The sequence below is a fragment of the Bidens hawaiensis genome, unplaced genomic scaffold (assembly GCF_021521415.1).
Source record: "Bidens hawaiensis isolate Kalapana, Puna unplaced genomic scaffold, B.hawaiensis_p1.1 tig00010432_1, whole genome shotgun sequence".
In the NCBI taxonomy this organism is placed as follows: Eukaryota; Viridiplantae; Streptophyta; class Magnoliopsida; order Asterales; family Asteraceae; genus Bidens; species Bidens hawaiensis.
Genome location: NW_027491794.1, coordinates 257423 through 277366, shown reverse-complemented (window position 1 = coordinate 277366; position 19944 = coordinate 257423). Strand labels below are relative to the sequence as shown.

Below are 19944 nucleotides of genomic sequence, written 5' to 3'. Positions count from 1 at the left end.
TAAACTAAAGCTAAATAATTTAACCATTAATTAATTTTCATAACAATTAGTTAATTTTTATAACAAGTAGCAAAAGCTAATCAATTTCGATTAAAATTAATTAACTATAAATGGAGAGTAAAAATTGAATAATTCACTATAATTCCAAAGGAAAATATCAAGTGTGTTTATTCCTCAATCGCTCACTTGTAGCCTAGGAAACTTGTGTTCTCCAGGGAATACCCAAGATTAATCACCACGTGTGTTATTTTGGATGGATATTGATGGTGAATGATTTGAGCTAGGTCTAGCGAGGTTGTCAGTTTGGATCTCGAGCTCACCCGGGTTTTTGTCCCACCGTATGTTACGCCAGAGGGTTCTGCTCTTGTGGCGGTACAACAGTTGTCAAGTGGCAACCATCGGTATGGTTTTCTGGAGGAATGCCAAAACCAAACTCTGAAGCTATCGTGGGCTTGGTTAAGACAACATAGTCTAGCAAGAGTGGGGCAATATGACTCTCCAAATTAGAGAGTGTGGTTGCCTAAACACAAAAATAAAGTCGTCGTTCTAAATATTTTTTTTTAACAAAAGCGTTTATTCCTCTATTTTTTTATTAAAAGAAAAAGAAAACATAACAAGTGTAAGAAATGCAAAAAATAATAAAAATATAAAAAAGAAAAATTTGGTCGCTTAACATAAATACACATTAATTAAATACTAAACACTTTCACTATTTTTATTAATAATATATCTTTTACATGTTTGTGTATATATACACATATACATGCATGTAGTATACACAATAAATTTTGGGTTTATTCGTGTTGATTGTCATCATGTCATCTGGTAAATAATTTTTTTCTTTTGTTTACTTATGTTTTTACGTGTTGTATTTAATCTAATATTAATTTGGTTATTTAAATAATGTTGTTAAGGGGTGTGGTTGGAAATTATAGCAGAGGACAGAGGACGTATGGTGCAAGGATGGAAATTATTGTTTCATTTCAAACAAGGGCTGTGAATGGTGTGTTGTTCTACACGCGGTATGTGTTGCCCAGTGTCCTGGCCCCCCAGATCAAGATGATCTCGTAAGGAGACATGATTTTGAAGGAGACCCAAATCGTTTTTAAGACATTTCATGATTATTATATTTTAATCTTTACGATAAGAAATGTTGTCTTTTTTTTCAAAAGTATATGAGACGAATGCAATATTTCTTTCTATTTTAATAAAATGTTTTATGTATTAATATTAAATTTATTTATTTTGCACGAATACAAATATTACTACGTGTTATACTACTAATGATTAAAAAAAAATGATAAATACATTTAATGCACAAGTTGAAGTGTGTATTTTATAATAAATATTCTCAAGCGTGTAAAGTGTAAGCAAACATAAAATTATATAAATTTAAATCGTGTCATGTAATATTACGAGGTTGATCAACTTGTGTTGGTTAATTTGTATAATTTTTTTGAAGCATAAATAGTCTAAAAAATATTAAAACTTACCATGCAATTACTTGGCAACAAATAGAAAATGACAAAAAGAATGAAATATTTTGAAATATAGCTTGAATCAACTCTCTTTTACACTGCCCCAAGTTTTTTTTGTATTATTGTCAAACCTCATCTCACTATCTCTATTTTCAATAAACTATTTGCAACATGTTTGTAGTATTGAAAAATTGCTACACGAAATACACACTTACATTCAATGATCAAATTTAATTAAGCAGTAATTATACCGAAACGAATTTAAGCTAACAAATTGTAGCTTAAACAAATTAACATGTAAATGAACTAGTAAATTAACAATTTAAATCAACAAATTAATTTAAAGATTTAAAATAACATCAAAACTTCAATCAAAATTGCTATGAAAAAACTGAAAGACCAAACTGTTACACTATAATTACCGCTAAGCCAATTGTCTAATTGTGTTATAGGGTTCCCTACACTATATCCAACTTAACGTTACATTATAACTTTGAAACTTGGGGGGGTTTCCATGAACCCCCTACCCTCAACAGAGATCCGTCCCTGGGTGTCACTAAATTGTGTGCCAAGCTAATGTGATGTATACGAAGTGATATTAAAATCTAAAATAGTGGCACAAAATCGAAATGTTATTAAAAACTTGTGTCACTAAATGGCAATTTTAGGTTGGAGGAATTCAACGAAAGACAAACATAACCACATTTGTATATCTATGTCATCAAGGACGAAAAAAACATATAACTACCTAATAAAGCCTAAGAAAACAAACATGATAACATAATAGAACATATTTGAACTGTCTCAAACATTACATAAATAAACACTAAATAGGTACTAACTACGCCATAACTACATTGTGGCACATAAAAACTAAGTCTGAAGATGATCACATCATTCTTATGAGGGATGGAACCGATACCTAGACATGGAACACGTTTGCGGAAGAGAATATTAGCAAGAAAGCTAAAGGAATCCAAGTAGAACGTAGAATTTCTGGCGCAGTGTACTTAAGCGCATGCGTTCCCGATGGAGAAGTAGTTGTTGATGATGATGTTTGTCCGGATGCTGGTGGTACTATGGTAGTGTTACGAGTGAATATGACCGCATTAGACGAATTAGATGGTAACCTCAACAACTCTGAAATAATAAGAAAAACTATCAATTGAATAACCATTTTGGATTATAATTGCTATAGATACTTACCTTATAATTGTTAAACTCACTACAATATTATACGGAAACTTTATCTTATTAGGTAAAGTCGTAAGCATGTATAAATTGATACTATAGGGAAAGTTAGCATACAAATTAAATTAACATGCTAATTGTGAGAATCAAATAATGTAATTATATATACAATATAAATTACATTGTGTATATGTTGGAACTTTGTTCACATTGTTTCATCCCACATCGGAAGCAAGAAAGAAAATAACTTTGTTTATAATCACTAGTCAAGTAAACTCTCAAATGAAAATTTATTGGGCTAAGATGATTGGGCTTTGACTAAATAAAATTCGTTTTATTTTTTTTAACAAAGAAAGCAGTTATAATTTAATAACTGAATTAACTGTTTGACAGTTACTAAAACAGTTTTCTCAGGTTCCTATATAAGGATCGTTGATGGAGAGAACAAGAAATACCCACAACAAATTTTATACAAATTCGGTTGCTTATTCATTGAAGAAGGAACATAGAGAATTTCATCAGAATCAAGAAGTCATCATCTTGGTTGATTGTTGTATCCTCAAAACAGATCCGTACACAGGAAATTTCTGTTTTATGACACTGCTTGCGGGCCCCAATCTGATTATATTCATAAATTTCTTCTGCAATTTGAGTAGGTTTCTTCTTTGTATCTTGTTTATTAAATGCCATTAAATATATTTAGTTTGTATATTTGGATTATATTTATTGATTAGTGAATTTGGTTTAAATATATATATATATATATATATATATATATATATATATATAATTACACTACTTGAAACTCACAATAAGCACGTTGGTTTAATTTGTATTTGTATTTGAAATATTGAGCTTGAACATGACCTAAAACCCTCGAGCCAACTCGTTTGTTTTTAAAAGATTTTTTTATTCTTTACTTCTATAAACTACAAAAATTCAAGCCTAGTGACATGCTATAATATGTACACATATTAATATTTGAACTTTAACTTAAACGATGAGTAAACGTGTCAACGAGCTAGCTTACCTTGGCTCGAGCTTGGCTTGTTTATAAACTGAATCGAGCTAGCTAGCCGAGGTCAATTACAAACTAGCCGATTTCAAGCAAGCTTTGTATAACAAGTTAATTAACAACCTTGGTTAACTAATTCAGTTAAAGTACTATTGATCATTTGTATAAAACACATATTAAAAACATGGTGAAATAAAAAAGTTAATAATTACTTGGGCAATCACTGATGCTAGCATTAGCAATATTACATGCAGAAGACAACTGAAGAAGCCTGCTCTCTTGAACCTTAATAGTCTTCAACATGGGATTGGTACCATTATGAATCTGCAATATAAAAAAACACAAACATGCCGGATTACTGTCTTTCATGTCCTTCACAGAATCACAACACTTCGGCTGTGGTTTCGCCTCTTTACCCGTTGCAAAACCTACACATGTCATCACCGCGGTTAGTTTTTATGAGCATTGTTTCGCTATTGGGTCTTCGGCCACCCCAAAGTTGCCACATGCCAAAACCAACATTACCGTCACCACCGCCACCAAAACCGACCCCTTGTTCCACATTTTGATGGAAGTTTGATTAATAAGTTGGTTTGTTAAGTTTATAGGTGATGAGAGGTGGTTGCATAGGAATTAATGTGGTTATAGGAGGTTGGTGTGTGGTGTTATTATTTGTACATTGCTAATAAGTTTAATGAGTTGTCACTTGTCAAGATTGGACTTCACTTCGTTCATTTACACCCTTATTCTATTATTCTATGTATAGGATTGCTAATTAATATCATCTTTCTCTTTCAAGATGACTAGAAAGCGCAATGGCATGGGAGGAGGGATGAGCGTTTACGGTACGGGTATCGATTGGTACCGGTACCGGTACCAGTACCGAATTTGGTACCGATTTGGTACCGTCGGTACCGAATCGGGTACCAAGTTTTGAGTTTTCGGTATCGGTACGGTACCGGTTCGGTTCGGCCGATAGCGGTTGGTACCAGTACCATCCCGAGATCATCCCTACATGGGAGTGATGCATGGTTGAGGCATGAGAGTTTTATGGTCCGGTGAGTTTCCTGTTTAGTGGTGTTCATAGCTGGTGAGTCAGGTCTAGCTAGGGCATCAAAACTAGTATGAACAATTGACATTTTGTCTAAAGAGGACTCACTCGAGTATTGGTAGTTCCATACGCTATTAAAATAAATAAATAAATAAATAAATAAAGATGGCAAAGCTCTAGAACTCATTGGTTTCAGTTTTAAGATGGAGTATTTAGGGTTTTGGACATAAAGTGTGTAACAAGCCGAGCTCGAATTTTAGACATAGAGTTCAAAATGAGTTGAGCTTAAGTTGTTCTAAATTAAACAAGCTGAGCTCGAGATTAGATGAGATCAAGTATAACATCAATGAATGAATGAACAACTATATATTAGCATATTATCTGCATGAGAAATTGTATGCATGTGAATCTGTGATCATCAACACTAGCATCATAATAATAACTTATAGCTTTTATAATATTAACTCTTAGAAATGTATAAAAGAAAAGTCTCAGTTATTACAATTCAATCGTTCGGTTATTATAAACCTTTTTGGCCCGACACCTCAAAGAAAGCATACATAAGTAGGGAAAGTTGTACATAAACCCTTTTGTTTAATATCAAGAACCACTCGTTAAAGGTTGAGCTGTCTCGAATGATTTTCTTCTCACCAAAAGACAATTGATTTTTGATGGTTGAGCATGTGTGTTATTTACGGTGCAAATCACAAAATCCGGCCTATGAAGTGCCAATGTCAATCGCTCTTTTGTTGGTTCCAATTCGGTGGCATCTAAAAGAACATGCCAAGAGTTCCGATGGGCCTCAGATATCCAATGCATTGAATAACTAGTTCCATTGACATACGCCGGATATGCAAAGAGCCCCTTTGGACTATATTTATTCTTTCTTCTGAAATACTGACTCAGTTGAGAACCTTTGATCCGTAGATCTAACCATGACTCGGGGGCCGCTATGACTTTAGAGTCTTTGGTGGCCACGAAGTCTCTAATAGAGTCTTCATTTTCGTTTATTACAGTCATGTAATAATTCCCTCTAAAGAAGGGGTATGATTCCCCTATCATCACCATAGCTTCTTTACATGTCGGTGTGAACAACACGAGATACTCGTCTTCTTGTAGGCCACAATTTTGCAACGCTTTGGTTCGTACTTGGATTTCTGGAATCGACATGAAATTACCTTCAAACGAGGATTTTTTGTTTAGGATTTCGAGCAATCTTGAGGGCGCTAGTTGGGTGCCATCAAGATCGTTTATGGAACTAAAGGAAGAGGGTGAAGACGAGTCTTTTATCGTGATAACCCTAGGGGAATACTTTCGTTTATCATCACTCATACTTGCTTCCAAGTTTGACTCATTGTTGCTACAAATATTGGACAAATCAATCTTATCTCCCTCTTCAACTACAAGGCCGTTATAGTATTCAGGGTATTTTGTAAAAATGTATTGTTTCACATATTCCATTTCTTGTGGCGTGATCGGGCCTGACCATCTGAGGTCAAGCCCGTGGAGCGTTGATATAGCTTCGGCAACCAAGTGTGCGGGAAACACTGTATGTGCTTTCTGTTTTTATATATACAAGAAAAATGAAATTTGTTAGAAAACAACTAAAAGTTTGGTGGTGGAATTTGATATAAATCATATAATAACATAGATGCAAATGTAAGAATGGCACCTAAAGTTATTGAAGCACTCTTGATGGAAACACACACACACATCAATACACATACATATAATAGTAAGTTTAATTATTTTCCAAACCATTATTTTTTGAAAACTATCATATGAGCAATGGAGCAAAAAAAAAAGCCAAAAAACACCATGATCTACAAAAATGAACTATTATGAACACAAGATAACAAATATGGTTTGTGAAAACACAAACTTTTAGTAATAACAGAAAAAAAAATCTTATAACAATGAATAGTAAGATCATTTTCACCAGAAACCATGCTATTCTGGGAAAGAGTTAAAGCAGAAAACAAGAACTTGCCTTCATAACCATGCTCGTCGGCCTGCTACCATTGTTTTGATTTGGCGAATTAGGCAAAGAAGCTAACAATGATTTCCCAATTTCGGTTTCATCCATCTCCTGATCAAGTTAAAACCACAATCTACAATTACACAATATTTGACACGAGCTATTGCCTAGTGAATTCTAAAAGCACTTTGATATACAGGGGTGTAACCACATATAAAGAATGGGCGGCAAATGCCCTCCAAAAACAAAAATCTTTTAAGCATCATTTATACCCGAAAACCCCGATCGCCCCCATAAAAAGAAATCCTAGGTCCGCCACTGCGATATACAAAAAAACACCGACTAATTTAAAACACATATAAGATTTACCTTGGATTGTTGCTGCAGGATGACTTGTTCTTCAACGTTTCTTCCCATGTTTATTCGATGGTTTAAGGAACTAGGAGATGAATCAAAGATTAAGGTTGGTGTAAATCATATGACTTGAACAAACATGTTCCCGTATCTGATATATTAATGAAGCAGAGGAGACAATGTATATAGATCAAAATTTGGTCTAAAATCAATAGGAAATTTGGTCTTTTAAATATTCTGAAGTGGCCATTATTGTGATTGTATACTGCGTGCCTAATCCTCTTGGTCCAAGTTATTGACAAAGGAAACAACAATATAAAATACGTAATACAATAAGTACTTAAATTAATTAATACAATTTGGTTAAAACTTAAAATAGTGAAGTTACTTGGTGTATTTAGGTATAAGTACCATTACATAAATTAGAAATTGGCTGATAACGGTAAAATGAATGAATTAAACATTTTAAGTAGGCATCTCATGTTGAGATGAGATATCATTTAGCGAATTATTTTTTAATCTTGCGCATAACTAATTCAATTAAATAAATTGTCTACTCTTAAAATAACCGTCTACCTGTTTGATAAAATTATTCTGAAAATTATTAGAAAAATTAAATCACATTTAGACAAATTTAATATCTTTTGTTTCACCTTTGGATAAAATATTTAATTCATTAAAAATACAATGTAGCTCAAATGAAACAATTTCCGCACACAAAGTTCACATCTAGTTTATATACTATGAAAAAGGCTCAACTATACCTACTTTATGATGAAATTAGTGAAGAGATAACTAAGGTTTAAAAATACAAATATTAATAATTCACGATAAAATCAATTCTGGCGTAATAACACGTAAATTAGGAACTACAAATACCAGCCGGTCTTTAATATACAATGAAGAAGTTATGTGTTCAAGTCAGTATAGGTGTATATGTCTAAGTAATATATTAGCAAATCTAAATCTTAGAGCATTCACATCCGATCTTCAATCTTCAAAATCCAAAATTACACTAAAAATTACTACATTTTCTCTTATTTCAAGTAAAAATATTTTTTATAACTTTATCATTATCATTTATCTTTTCTGCACTCACAACCATTTTCAAAATATATTAAAAAATTATAGGGTGTGAACAGTAATTTTTCAAATATACAGAAAAATCACTGTATTTCTCTACTTCACTCAAAACACCCTAAACCACTCTCTATATATTATAAAAACTTCACTTGCATTTTTTGATGGATTAAATGTGAATGCTCCTACACTTTTCTAATTTATGTGTATGCTATAGAAATAATATTTAGTAATATATAAAAAACATGTTAAAAAGTAAAACTTTATAAAATGTGTGAAGAGATGGTGACATTTTGAACATTCGTGGGATGATGGTGAGATTTTCAAATGCCATCAATTCCCACTTGGGTATTATATATATTAAACAAACAATATACACATTATTTTATAGGAATCTTTTGGCCAGAAAATGACTTCTCTTGGGGTCATGTTGAATATAAAACTTTTGTGCGTTAATTAATTACATCATTAGAGACGTACATTATAAAAACCTGATTATTTTCCTGTCAACGAGTGAAAAAATTTCTCCCAAAAAGAAAATGGGACCCAACTGATAAATTTAATTGACTATTTGCTGACATATAATGGGATAAAAGAATATACGTAATATACGCTGTGTTCCAGAGTTTAATTTAACAAGAGGAGAGAAAAGATTTGGAGAGAAATAAACAAAATTGGTGTTCCAAAGTTTTTTTAATGAAAAGAATAGAAGAGAAGAGAAATGAGGAGAAGATGTTTTTAGTGTATTTATATTTCTTTCCAAATTGGAAAGATATGGAGAGGAGAGAAGAGATAACCCACAAAATTGGTAAAACTGTAACTTTCTTTTCTATTTCTCTCTACTCGGGAACACATAAAATGATTAATATTCTTTCCTTTTCTCTTCTTTTCATTAAACTCGGGAACACGATATCATTTTCTTTTCTTTCCTTTCTTTTCTATCTTAATTTCTCTTCTTTTCTCTTCTCTTATTAATTTAAACTTGGGAAGCTTATAATATAATTAAATAATACGAGATCCCTACGCACTAACCTAATAATTAACAATACTTTTAGTTTTGAATATCTAACACGGCTAGCTTATTGTTATATTACTAAGTAATAATGTTATTCAATATCATTTTGTGGCATATCATAAAAAGTTAATTTTTATGTTATAAAAAGATGGTTTGCTTCTAGAGTTTGAGATCTAAAGGCAAGGGTCACACAAAATGAATTGTATTCAAGTTTTGAAAGCGAATTAACTGATGGTGTGTTGGTGTTGTGACAACCGGTCGGTTTCTAGAAGGAAAACCATCGATTGCCAAAGGGAAGACGTAGAAATGACAACTTCCGACAATCTTATCTAGTTCGTAACTAGTCTGTGTATGCATGATTGATCATTAGCTAGTAACTAATCCGGTGACAATGAGTCAACGATGGTTTAGTGAACTAATTGTTTTACCCAGTAAGCCAATACGCTATAAAATACATTCATTCATCTCTTGCTTACAAAGGTCTAATTACTAAAAGCATTATATTTATATTCTCTGTTCAAATGATTATGCATGAGCATATGGTAAATTCCATGTAACAATAATTAATTTGGACTAATATAATAATCATACATTTGTGATCCTAAACGAATATCTATATATCTATTAAAACAACATGTTTTGCTCCTTTTCTATTGATTCAATTGATTAACTTTCATAAATACAAAGCACTCTTAGAATTTCTTGATAATATAATAATTCAAAAATAAATTTGAAAATCACCATGTCATTTTGAAACTTAATTTGCATTTATGTCTATTAACCATATGTTACTTTGTAATTTTAAATTCATTTTGAAACCTAATTTGCATTTATGTCTATTAACCATATATTACTTTCTAATTTTGAATAAATGAAAAGAAAGGACAACATGGATTTATATCTATTTAACTTTAATTTTTAAAAGTTCTTCAATCAACAGAAAATTTTCGATCGGATGAATCCCAACAGGTAGGTTATATATTTCTTTTTATGTGTATATAACTTCATTAACTTAACTCATAGAAATTATTTGTTGTCTTTTTCTTTTACCAGGTTCAAAACATTAAATAAACAACTAAAAAAGCTACACGTCTTCTTTCCTCTCATACACAATATACACCAATGCAAACTTCTTTTATTTTATTTTGGCTTCGTTTTTATTTATATTTCTATCATGACTATCTGCTAAAAGTTCAACTTTGTATACATATGTTTCTAAAAGAATAAAGATGTCTTTCAACTATAATTAGTTAATGTTCTTCAATCTAGATGGAATTTTATAGATAAACTTTATGTGAAATTCAACACTTTATTACATAGTATATTAATTTTTTAATTATTGGTATATGGTTAAATGCTTTCTAATATGCCAACAATCAAGCAACATCAGAGAATATGAGAACAAAGTCAAAAATTAAAAATGTTGGTTTATTATTTCAAAAATTAAAAAACTAGACAAGGAGGTTGGATTATATACATCATGTATATTTCTTTTGATCTTTTTTCTTTTTAAAATTATTCAACCACATTATAACTTACTATTTTCCTTTTCTTATTTTTTATAGTAAACTTTGCATTATAACACTAAATATTAGTTTCAAACTTTTCTTGAAACTTGGTTTGTGAGTAGCGGCAATGTATATTGAATGCCATTTAAAAGTTCTTTATAAGCATTCTACTATGTAATGTAATCTTTTATAAGTCTATATCTTTCAATTTTATATTTCTGTTTGAATTACTTGCATTTATAAATCATGTTTCCGTCCCAACAAACAAATAAAAAATATATTGTCGTTTGAAATTATATATGTTTAATTGACTATTTTTATATTTCCACCCGTGTAGTACACGAGTCAATCTACCTATACTATTAAATCAATAAGATTTTTGTACACTTGTCTTCTTTTCATTGGCCAACTCCTATAGTTTCCATATATACTATGCATTCTAAGGTTTTCTTGTAATTTAAATAATTCAAAATTAAAATGTTTTTAATGTTTTGGATGGACCTGTTTGTTTTTTATTTTAACCCTATATCCTATTCATGATAAACAACAACTAACCGAAATCACATTCTTTCACCCTCATCGCAGCCTCCATTTCTCTTTCAATCAAGCGTTTTCTTAATCCAATCGATCAACGACCATTAACAAATTTCAAAGGCAGTCTCTAGCAAGAGCTGGAATATATTTGAGAGATCCAGTTTTTATTCATGTCTACTATATATATAGCTTTATCAAGAATGAATAGTAGATGTGATATTAAAATGCTTATTTTTTATAAGGTAAAGAACAAACAAAACAATAAATATGATTTTACTGAAACTATTTAATAGTTTACGAATTTGCAATTTTTAAAGTTTTAGATTATGTTTCCAAACAATGTACTATGACTTTTTTTTTCCGTAACTTTATATTTTTAAGTACTTTGTTTACATACAAGTTTGAATTGCAAGTATATTAAACAATCCTCCCAATAAACATATAACTAAACTTTTGTCATCTTAAATAATATGTGTTTAGTTGTCGATTTCTATATTTCCACCTGTGTCGTACACGGGTTAATAACCTAGTTAACATTATAACAATGCTCTAGCTTGGTAGCTAAAGATTTTTTAACGTATAACAGCATTTTCTCATGGTAATTAGTTGATGCATAATAACTAAATACTATATTTGTATTAACCTATTTTGTACTAATAATAATAATAATAATAATAATAAAGAGAGATTACTTGCATATGGTTGGTAATTATTTTATTATAATAATTGATTATTTCTAATATGATTAAAACATATAAAACGCCCCAAAAACCATTGTTACAAATTGCAATAGGGTCATTACTTACAAGTTTTATGGTTTGGGTACGATGGTCTTTAAAATAATGTGTCAAGCATCGAAATGAGTTGGTGGCACCAATGAAATGGAGTCAAACACGTGATGTCATTAGTGATTAACCATAGGTGCGTGCTTGTTATTTATTTGGACTTTTGCTTCAATGGCATCTCAATTCTCAATCACTCGTACTTTCTTTAATCAAATTTATAAATACCATCCATTGATTATATAATTTCGATAAATTAGTAAGTTTGCTAACATGAAAATGATGCAGGTATTGTTAACAAACACAAGTAAACAAAGATGAGTCAAACAATCAAAACTCATCGAATTAAGAATGACAACAAAAGCACTCGGCGGAGTAGTAAGCCTTTGGACACATGCAAAATGCTAGTTTTGACCTCTAATCAAGACACTTTGTGTTTGAAGTAATTGAAATATTACTTTTACGTACAACAAGTTGAACCAAGTTTTGTAATCCAATCATAGTTGAATATTGAAATTAAAAAAGAAATCAAAGAAAAGAAAATGGAAATGAGAAAGCCTAATTTAAATGTTGTGCCCGAAGAAAGGATACGCGCTTCATTAGTTCATTATATAACTCAATATAATAATTAAGTAGTGGGTAATAGCCCACTCCGTGGGAGGCCGGGTATCTGGGCGATATCAGTTCGGTATGGTTCGTCGCTGCCTAAAGGATATGGACACGTTTTATATTGACCTAAAATCATAAAAACGTAAACCTCTTAAAAAAAGCGAGAGAGAGAGAGAGAGTAGCGAAAGAATTAAAGAACTCAAATTTGAAACATGTAACACAAAGAAACACCCAAACAAAAAAAAACGGAAAAAAAAAACAAAACAAAATAGAAGTAGATGACTAGACAGAGTAGATGTTCATGCCATGTCATTCAGTGGCGAAGTTTCGAAAAATACACCACGGTGGTCGGACTCAATACGTATAAAAATTTTACATAAACTGGGGTGACCGGGCTCAAAATTTTCGGACAAAAAACGAGTAAATTTACACTACGTACAAAATTTCGGACGAGAAAACATAAATTTATACTACTGAGCAAAAAAACGGCACCCAAGCCATAATACAAGCTTCCCGTTGATGCCATTATGTTTGATTGTAAGGAAATTGGTGTTATTTTGTTAAGATGGCAAAAACTGTTTTCTGAATGACTCGTTAATTTTGATGTGGGCTATATACAAATTGATGAAACCTTAAATAATGGGCTTCTTAAAAAAGAGTTCGAATCTGGGCCATTAATAAATGAACCTAGGCCTGTCCCACTTTAAGTCTTTTAAGGCTTTAAGCTCCAACAGCTACTAAGTACTAACCCACGTACACAGCCCAGCTGCAAGCCCATCAGCATACAAGCCCGTTGTCATTTTGTCCATTTATTGTCTCTCATATGCACAAATAAACAACTATATTAGCAACTAACCAAATAATTACATAAATAAATATTGAATTGAATTACAAAAACAAGTTAACCAATTATTAGACAAAAAACATATGACATGTTTGATCTTGAATTGAAGCATACATACATTTAAACAAACAAACAAAATATATATACAAGTTACAATTTTCGACACAGTAAGTTTGATATATCTTTGATCTTTGCGTTGGTCGTGTGATTACTTAACCTTAAATATCATGGTTAATAAAACTAAATGATAGCTTAGATACGGTGTCACAGTTTTGTCTTGTAATATAGTATCATACTAAAGAACATAGTTGAAGTAAATGTTATACAACATTTACCCCACAAATAATATAGGATAAAGATAACATATGGAAAATATCAAAATAAGACTTGAAACATATCTCACACCAAATGTGTGGCACAAATGAGTCATGCCAGTGGTATTGCTTTAAACTAAAGATATATATAATTATATGTATCAACTTTATTGGTCGTGATTTTAACAGGACAAAGGTGAAAGTGCCGTACAAATTAATGGAACCAACAATTTTCATAAGGGCATTTGCGTCATAATATAATTTTTGAAAACATCATTTTCAAAAATAGAAAGTGTGACATTTGGGTAAGCAAGCAACAAGGTATAAGATATAGATCTTTTTAAGGAAATTATCTATAAGTTTTAGTGGTATTATTATCCACTTTTTATAAAGTTGTAGACATAAATGCCTAATTTGTTGATAAGATAAAAGTTGTATAGGTATGAATGTTAACAACTTATCACAATGGACAAAAATGAAATCAAATTTAATGTATTAAGTCTACGTTTATATTAAACTCCGACATAAGATCATCCGTCATACGAATGTTCACAGATGACCATAATATCTCCTTCACGTCAGACATGAGCCAAAAGCCCCATAGACGAGTGTTCTCCATCGGTGCTCATCTGTGACAGCTGGCATTTCTCCGCTCTTCTCATGGTCTCACCACATCGATGCATGGTTTCCCTCGTAATTCCACGTAAGCATCCCTGAGCTCATGATGGTCGCATTGCAAATTCTAATGTGGAAACTAAATACATTTCGGGCGGTGGGTTTCCCATAGAATTGGTGGTGGGGCGGGTTTACGAGCAATGTCTGTGATCACGGGCGTGGATGATCTTTTACCAATGAGTATGCGCCTAACATCATAGATATTAATGCCACAAACCCCCCAACAAGTATATTCACCGAATTAAATTTTACTGCGTCTCCAAGAAACATTCTTTTAGGTAACAGCCAATCAACCGGACATATCAATCAAACTTTTTATCATTAGCGGTAAGATAATCTAAACTAAGCTTATGATTTTTCTGTTAAACTAGATCATAAATGTATACATCATTACATCTACTTGATAGGGTTTGCGCGCATCTCACTTGCGAAAATAATTCCTAATACAAGTACAAAGCCTTTTCTATCATACGACATCCCTTTATTATATTAAAAAGTTATGTACAATACTCGTATACTTCCATACAAAGCAAGATTATAATTAAAACTAGAAAATGATGAGTTGATCAATGATTGAGGATATGAAATGAGTAGTAGTAACGATTTCAAATTTTGATTATGTTTTTTTGTTTCACAATTATAAGGTTGGAAATAAAAAGGTTACGGCACCAATGGCTTGCCTAGATCTTGTCTCCACTTTTAGGATAGGTAACCCAATAATTCACACTTATTTCACTTTTGTTCCATCAATCTATATGACTATATATACATGAGCAAATCTAGTAAAAACATGCTGACTTATAAATCATTATATTTGACAATTTAATCCATAAACAGTAACAAAACAGTTATTATTTAAAGTATATGTTAAGATACACTAAGATTAACATTTTAGGTCGGGATATCTTTCTAGCTCTATGTAAAATTTATCTTAAAACGATGACTTAAATGACTTGATTTTTATTAAATGAAAATTCAAACAGCCGAGTTGAAACACTGGTTCGTCGTTTGAATCGTTGTTTCGAGATAAATTTTACATCAGTCGATTCGTATCCTTCTTCCGATCAAAAACCCTAAAACACCAGTTTTGAAATTCGGAAAAAAACTTAATGACGTTAAGTTTTTTTAGCAAAGTTCCATTTAGATAAAAATAGCCGAAAGGTTGAACCGTTTGCAGGAATTTTTAAAGGTTGGATTATTAACGGCAAATACACAAAAATTAGAATTATTTATTTTCAATTTGTCTTCTTATAATGTTTTAAAATTATTTATAAAAATAAACATGAAAGTTTATCATCTATTGTAATCTTACATACTATGATGAAACTTTCACAAATTTACATGATATCAGCCTATAACGATCCTTTCTCTCAGTCACTCTGGTCGTCACCTACCAGCTACAACCACCCTCGAAACACAAACCCTACAAATTTGGGCTGGCTAACTGATTGGTTAAACTGCGAATTGTTAGTGTTGTGTATCTAATATTGTGGATAGTCGATAGACAGGGAAAGCACAAACTTGCCGACCTTACACGAACTATCAAAACTGACAATGGCAGGAGAAAAACCAGTCACTTGACAATTTAACTTTTTTTATTTTTGTTAAGGCAAACTTTTTTTTAGGACACCCATAACTTTTATAATTTTATGAGAGTAATTCATCAGGAAGTTTTTAAAGAAAGGTTACTTTCATAATGATTTATTAAAGAAATTGTTTAAACCAGAAGATAGAGCAGGTAATATATAGAATGCCATGATTTGGTAACATGTTGTTAAGGTTAGATGCCGACCAAGCATCAAGATTCTGTTGGTTTTATCATAAATTATAAATAGAAAAAGTGAACATAAATAATTATGGTTTATTAAAATAATGAACATGAATGATGCATGGGTAATGCTTGCATGAACTACCTAATCTATCATCTAGCTTATGCATGGATAATGCTTGCTTAAACTACCCATTCTTCTAGCAAATAAGAGACCAAAGTGCAAAACATGTCTCTTTTGGGCGGCCATTATTATATTATCTAATTATTAATATATTTAAGAATTTATCTTACTTATACGGACAACGATCCTCTAAATGTGCTACTGGATAAATTCACCACATTAAGATAGACTCGCCTTTCGATCGGGGGGAAATCTCACCTAAGACCAACATATGTGAACACTCTCCGGAAGCACAACAGTGTGGTGAAATAAAACTCGTTTAGTTCAAGGATCCAGCTAGCTAGTTAAACATTACCTACTCGTCTAGTCTCTCATTGTTACTCGGTCCCGCCGAAACTAAATGAAGGGGGACGGGAATCGAACCTAGGTCATATGGAACACCAAGACACTCTCTTACCACTCCACCACCAGCTTATTTTTAATAATCCATTTTTTTAAGTTTAAATGAAAGGTTAGTTTTACTTACGATTTCTATTGATAAAGCAAAAAAAATAAAATAATAATAATAGTAACAATAAACAATAGAGTCAAAAATTGTTTCTTCGTAATCTTGTTAACTCAAAACACAATATGATTTCTGAATCGCCACAACACTCATTGTTATTTGTTGCCATGACAATAGCTTTAACCAAACACTTGTTGGCATACCTTAGCTTTAACGAGTTGATTCACAAGCAAATATCATTTAGCATTTAGCAATCTTGAAGCTGGCACTGCCAACTCTAGCCATCTAGCAACAACACTTAGCTTTAACGAGTAGGAATCCTGCTAATCAAAACCCATTAGGCAAGAATAGGCCTGCAAACGAACCGAGCGAACACAAGCAATGGCATGTTCGTATAATTCGTTCATTTAACTTTAAACGAATATGAACACGAGCGCGAACATTTAATCAACACATATTTTGTGCTCGTGTTTATATTTTTAAAAAATGAGCATGTTCGTATTCGTTTATGTTCGTTTGTTTAAATATATTGAATAAAGATAAACAAACATAAATGAATATATATGAACAAATATAAAAGAGTACAAACTACAAACAATCATAAACTAATATAAATGAACACAAAAGAACAAATATAAAATATTTAAATAGATGACTCATTCAGATAACATATAATTATATTCTATTAATACATAAACGAATATAAATTAACATAAATAAACGAACGTTCACGAACATAAATAAACGAACGAAACATGTGCCGTGTTCGTTCGTTTAATTAAACGAACAATATTTTTTTGATCATGTTCGTTTGCTTATTAAATAACAAACTTTCCGCCTAGCAATTCACCGAATGTTCGATTCGTTTACATACCTATTGTTCACGTTCCGAGAGATGAAATTATTCCACCTGAGTACCACTATTACCCACTGGAAGAAGGGAGTGATCAATATAATTGAACCTCATGAAGCCAGTCCAGTTCCTTAGAAAACTAAGACACCTCTATACCGCCAATCCCACAACCACTCATCCCACCACCTTGGATTACAAACACGACAATCTTTGTAGGGTTAAAGCTAAAAGCCTTTGGAATCAATATTTAGCCTTCGATCCATGTCTTCGAACCACCCAATAACAAAGTCACTAACCTGCCAATACATTCAACATTGTTAAGAGACCTTCAGCTACCACAATAGCATCATCTACATACACACACATACACCAAAAAAAAAAGACACATTTTGTGATGGTTAAAACGTTAATGGTTCAAGTTTCATGGTTGACACAGAAAATGGTGTAATCTATGAATAAAGTCAGAGAGTGATTGAGTTGCTTATTAAATAAAAACTTATGATATGGAAGAAAAGAAGGTTGATTAAATTGGTTTATTTACATCTTTTGTAATTGATTAAGTTCGTATACAAAGTACAAACGTCCTATTTGAGCCAATCATTGTTTACGTATGATGTCTGGTTCGTGTGTGATGTTTATCAATGTACTTTTGGATTATTTTTTAGGGGCATTTACATATATCCCCCTACTAACTTGATCAATTACGTATATATCCAATCATAATCTTCAATTACATGTATCCCCTTCTTTAAACATACATATTACACATTACCCATTTTATTAAAATTGACTCGCAAAATGACAATTTTACCTTTAATTTTGTAAACAAAAAAATAACATATTTATCCTCTAATTTGATTTTTTTTCCTCACAGTTAGCGCATGAAATAGAATAATATTTCACTGAAGATTGAACTCTTTGATTTTAGGTTCAAATATGAACGTACTGATGGGTTTGGGTTATGTTCGGAATCAAATAAATGAAACAAAATCATACATGATAGAAATCAGTCAACAACATGGATGAAACAGAATACTGAACAAAATCAAACACCAAGCATGCTTCACATCAGTATCGTGAATGAAACAGAATCAAAATCACCGAACTCTTGCTAGCCCAAGGAGCAATCTTCTGTAAAAGCAACATCGATTAGCTAACAGCTGGTAATCAAAGCAATACGGAGGATCTCGATTGTCCTCTGATGCGCAGAATCAAACCTTACAATCATCAACTTCATATTTCTCAATCATCTCTCGAATCCTCTTTACACTGTCCTCCGCCTCTCGTTTTCCGGCCAATCTAATTGTCGGATCTGCAACCCTGGCAATACACTCCTTCCGCGTTTCCTTCGTTTTGCCCGAAACGCACAAGGATGATTCTTTGCCGCCATGGAGGCTTAGCCATGGCTCTGTCGAGTAAAAGACTCTTGGTGATGGCTTTGGTGGTGGTAGGTTTGATTAATATTTATATGAAAAGGGTATGTTGGTTATTTGATGTTAAACGGGGATATATGTAATTAAAGGTTATGATTAGATATATATGTAATTTATCAAGTTAGTAAGGGGATATATTAATTCCTTCTATTTTTTAAGTTGAAGTTGTATTTATATGGAACTAGAAGGTGTAAACTATTCAACCTTGTTGAATCTTCCGATGCATCCTAGTTTAACCGGTTAAACCATTTTATAACCAAATCCGTTACGGGTGAAAACCGGTTTTAAAACATTGGTTGGTATTATATATCATTAATCTTTCGTGTTAAAATAATTCGAGTTAAAAAATATATATAAAAAGTAAAAAAACAAAGGTCCAAAATTCTTAGAGCAATATCCCATGCATTTGCTTCTTTCTAATTCCTTTCATGATTCGTTACGTTACATTCTCCCTAATCCCCATTTATCTTAAATCTCCACCCGCATTTTTGATTCATTTTTAAGGAATAACTATTCATTAATTTTCCTTTTATTTTAAGTTACTTAATTAGGATTTCTAGGAACTATCTATACGTACACTAAATAAAACTACAAACAAAAATGCATAATTTTCAAGATATAAGTAAAACCAAAATCATTAAAAATGGACAAGTCCCCATTCTTAATAAAGATGGATCAAATGAATAAGTTTCTTATTTCTAAGGCGGGTTAAAGACAAACAATATATATAAACGTCGATATGCAAATCACTAGTCATCCTTCGTCAATGACGTGTGTCGTATCATCTAACAATAAACAATGCTTAACTTAAATATTTTACCAAAATACTTAAT

At 31.7% G+C, this 19944-nt stretch overlaps 1 protein-coding gene and 1 pseudogene across 1 annotated transcript; both read right to left on the bottom strand.

The window, feature by feature from the left end:
* Nucleotides 1–2149: 2149 nt before the first annotated feature.
* On the bottom strand, nt 2150–4502 carry LOC143535187 (non-specific lipid transfer protein GPI-anchored 1-like; annotated as a pseudogene).
* A 719-nt stretch (nt 4503–5221) lies between these two features.
* LOC143535186 (uncharacterized) lies at nt 5222–7161 on the bottom strand. Its single transcript, XM_077029510.1, has 3 exons — nt 7083–7161; nt 6722–6824; nt 5222–6291 (listed from the first exon to the last, which is right to left on the bottom strand). Exons 1-3 carry the CDS (start codon nt 7128–7130, stop codon nt 5336–5338), a joined length of 1107 nt encoding a protein of 368 aa, XP_076885625.1. The 5' UTR covers nt 7131–7161; the 3' UTR covers nt 5222–5335.
* Nucleotides 7162–19944: the final 12783 nt, after the last annotated feature.

Excerpts from the sequence above, each read along its gene's own strand:
- LOC143535186 (XM_077029510.1), bottom strand. The coding sequence starts at position 7,130 with ATGGGAAGAAACGTTGAAGAACAAGTCATCCTGCAGCAACAATCCAAG. Across the intron at positions 6,825-7,082 it reads TCCTGCAGCAACAATCCAAG|GAGATGGATGAAACCGAAAT; the intron begins GTAAATCTTATA and ends TAACTTGATCAG. Across the intron at positions 6,292-6,721 it reads GAGCATGGTTATGAAGGCAA|CACATACAGTGTTTCCCGCA; the intron begins GTTCTTGTTTTC and ends AAAAACAGAAAG.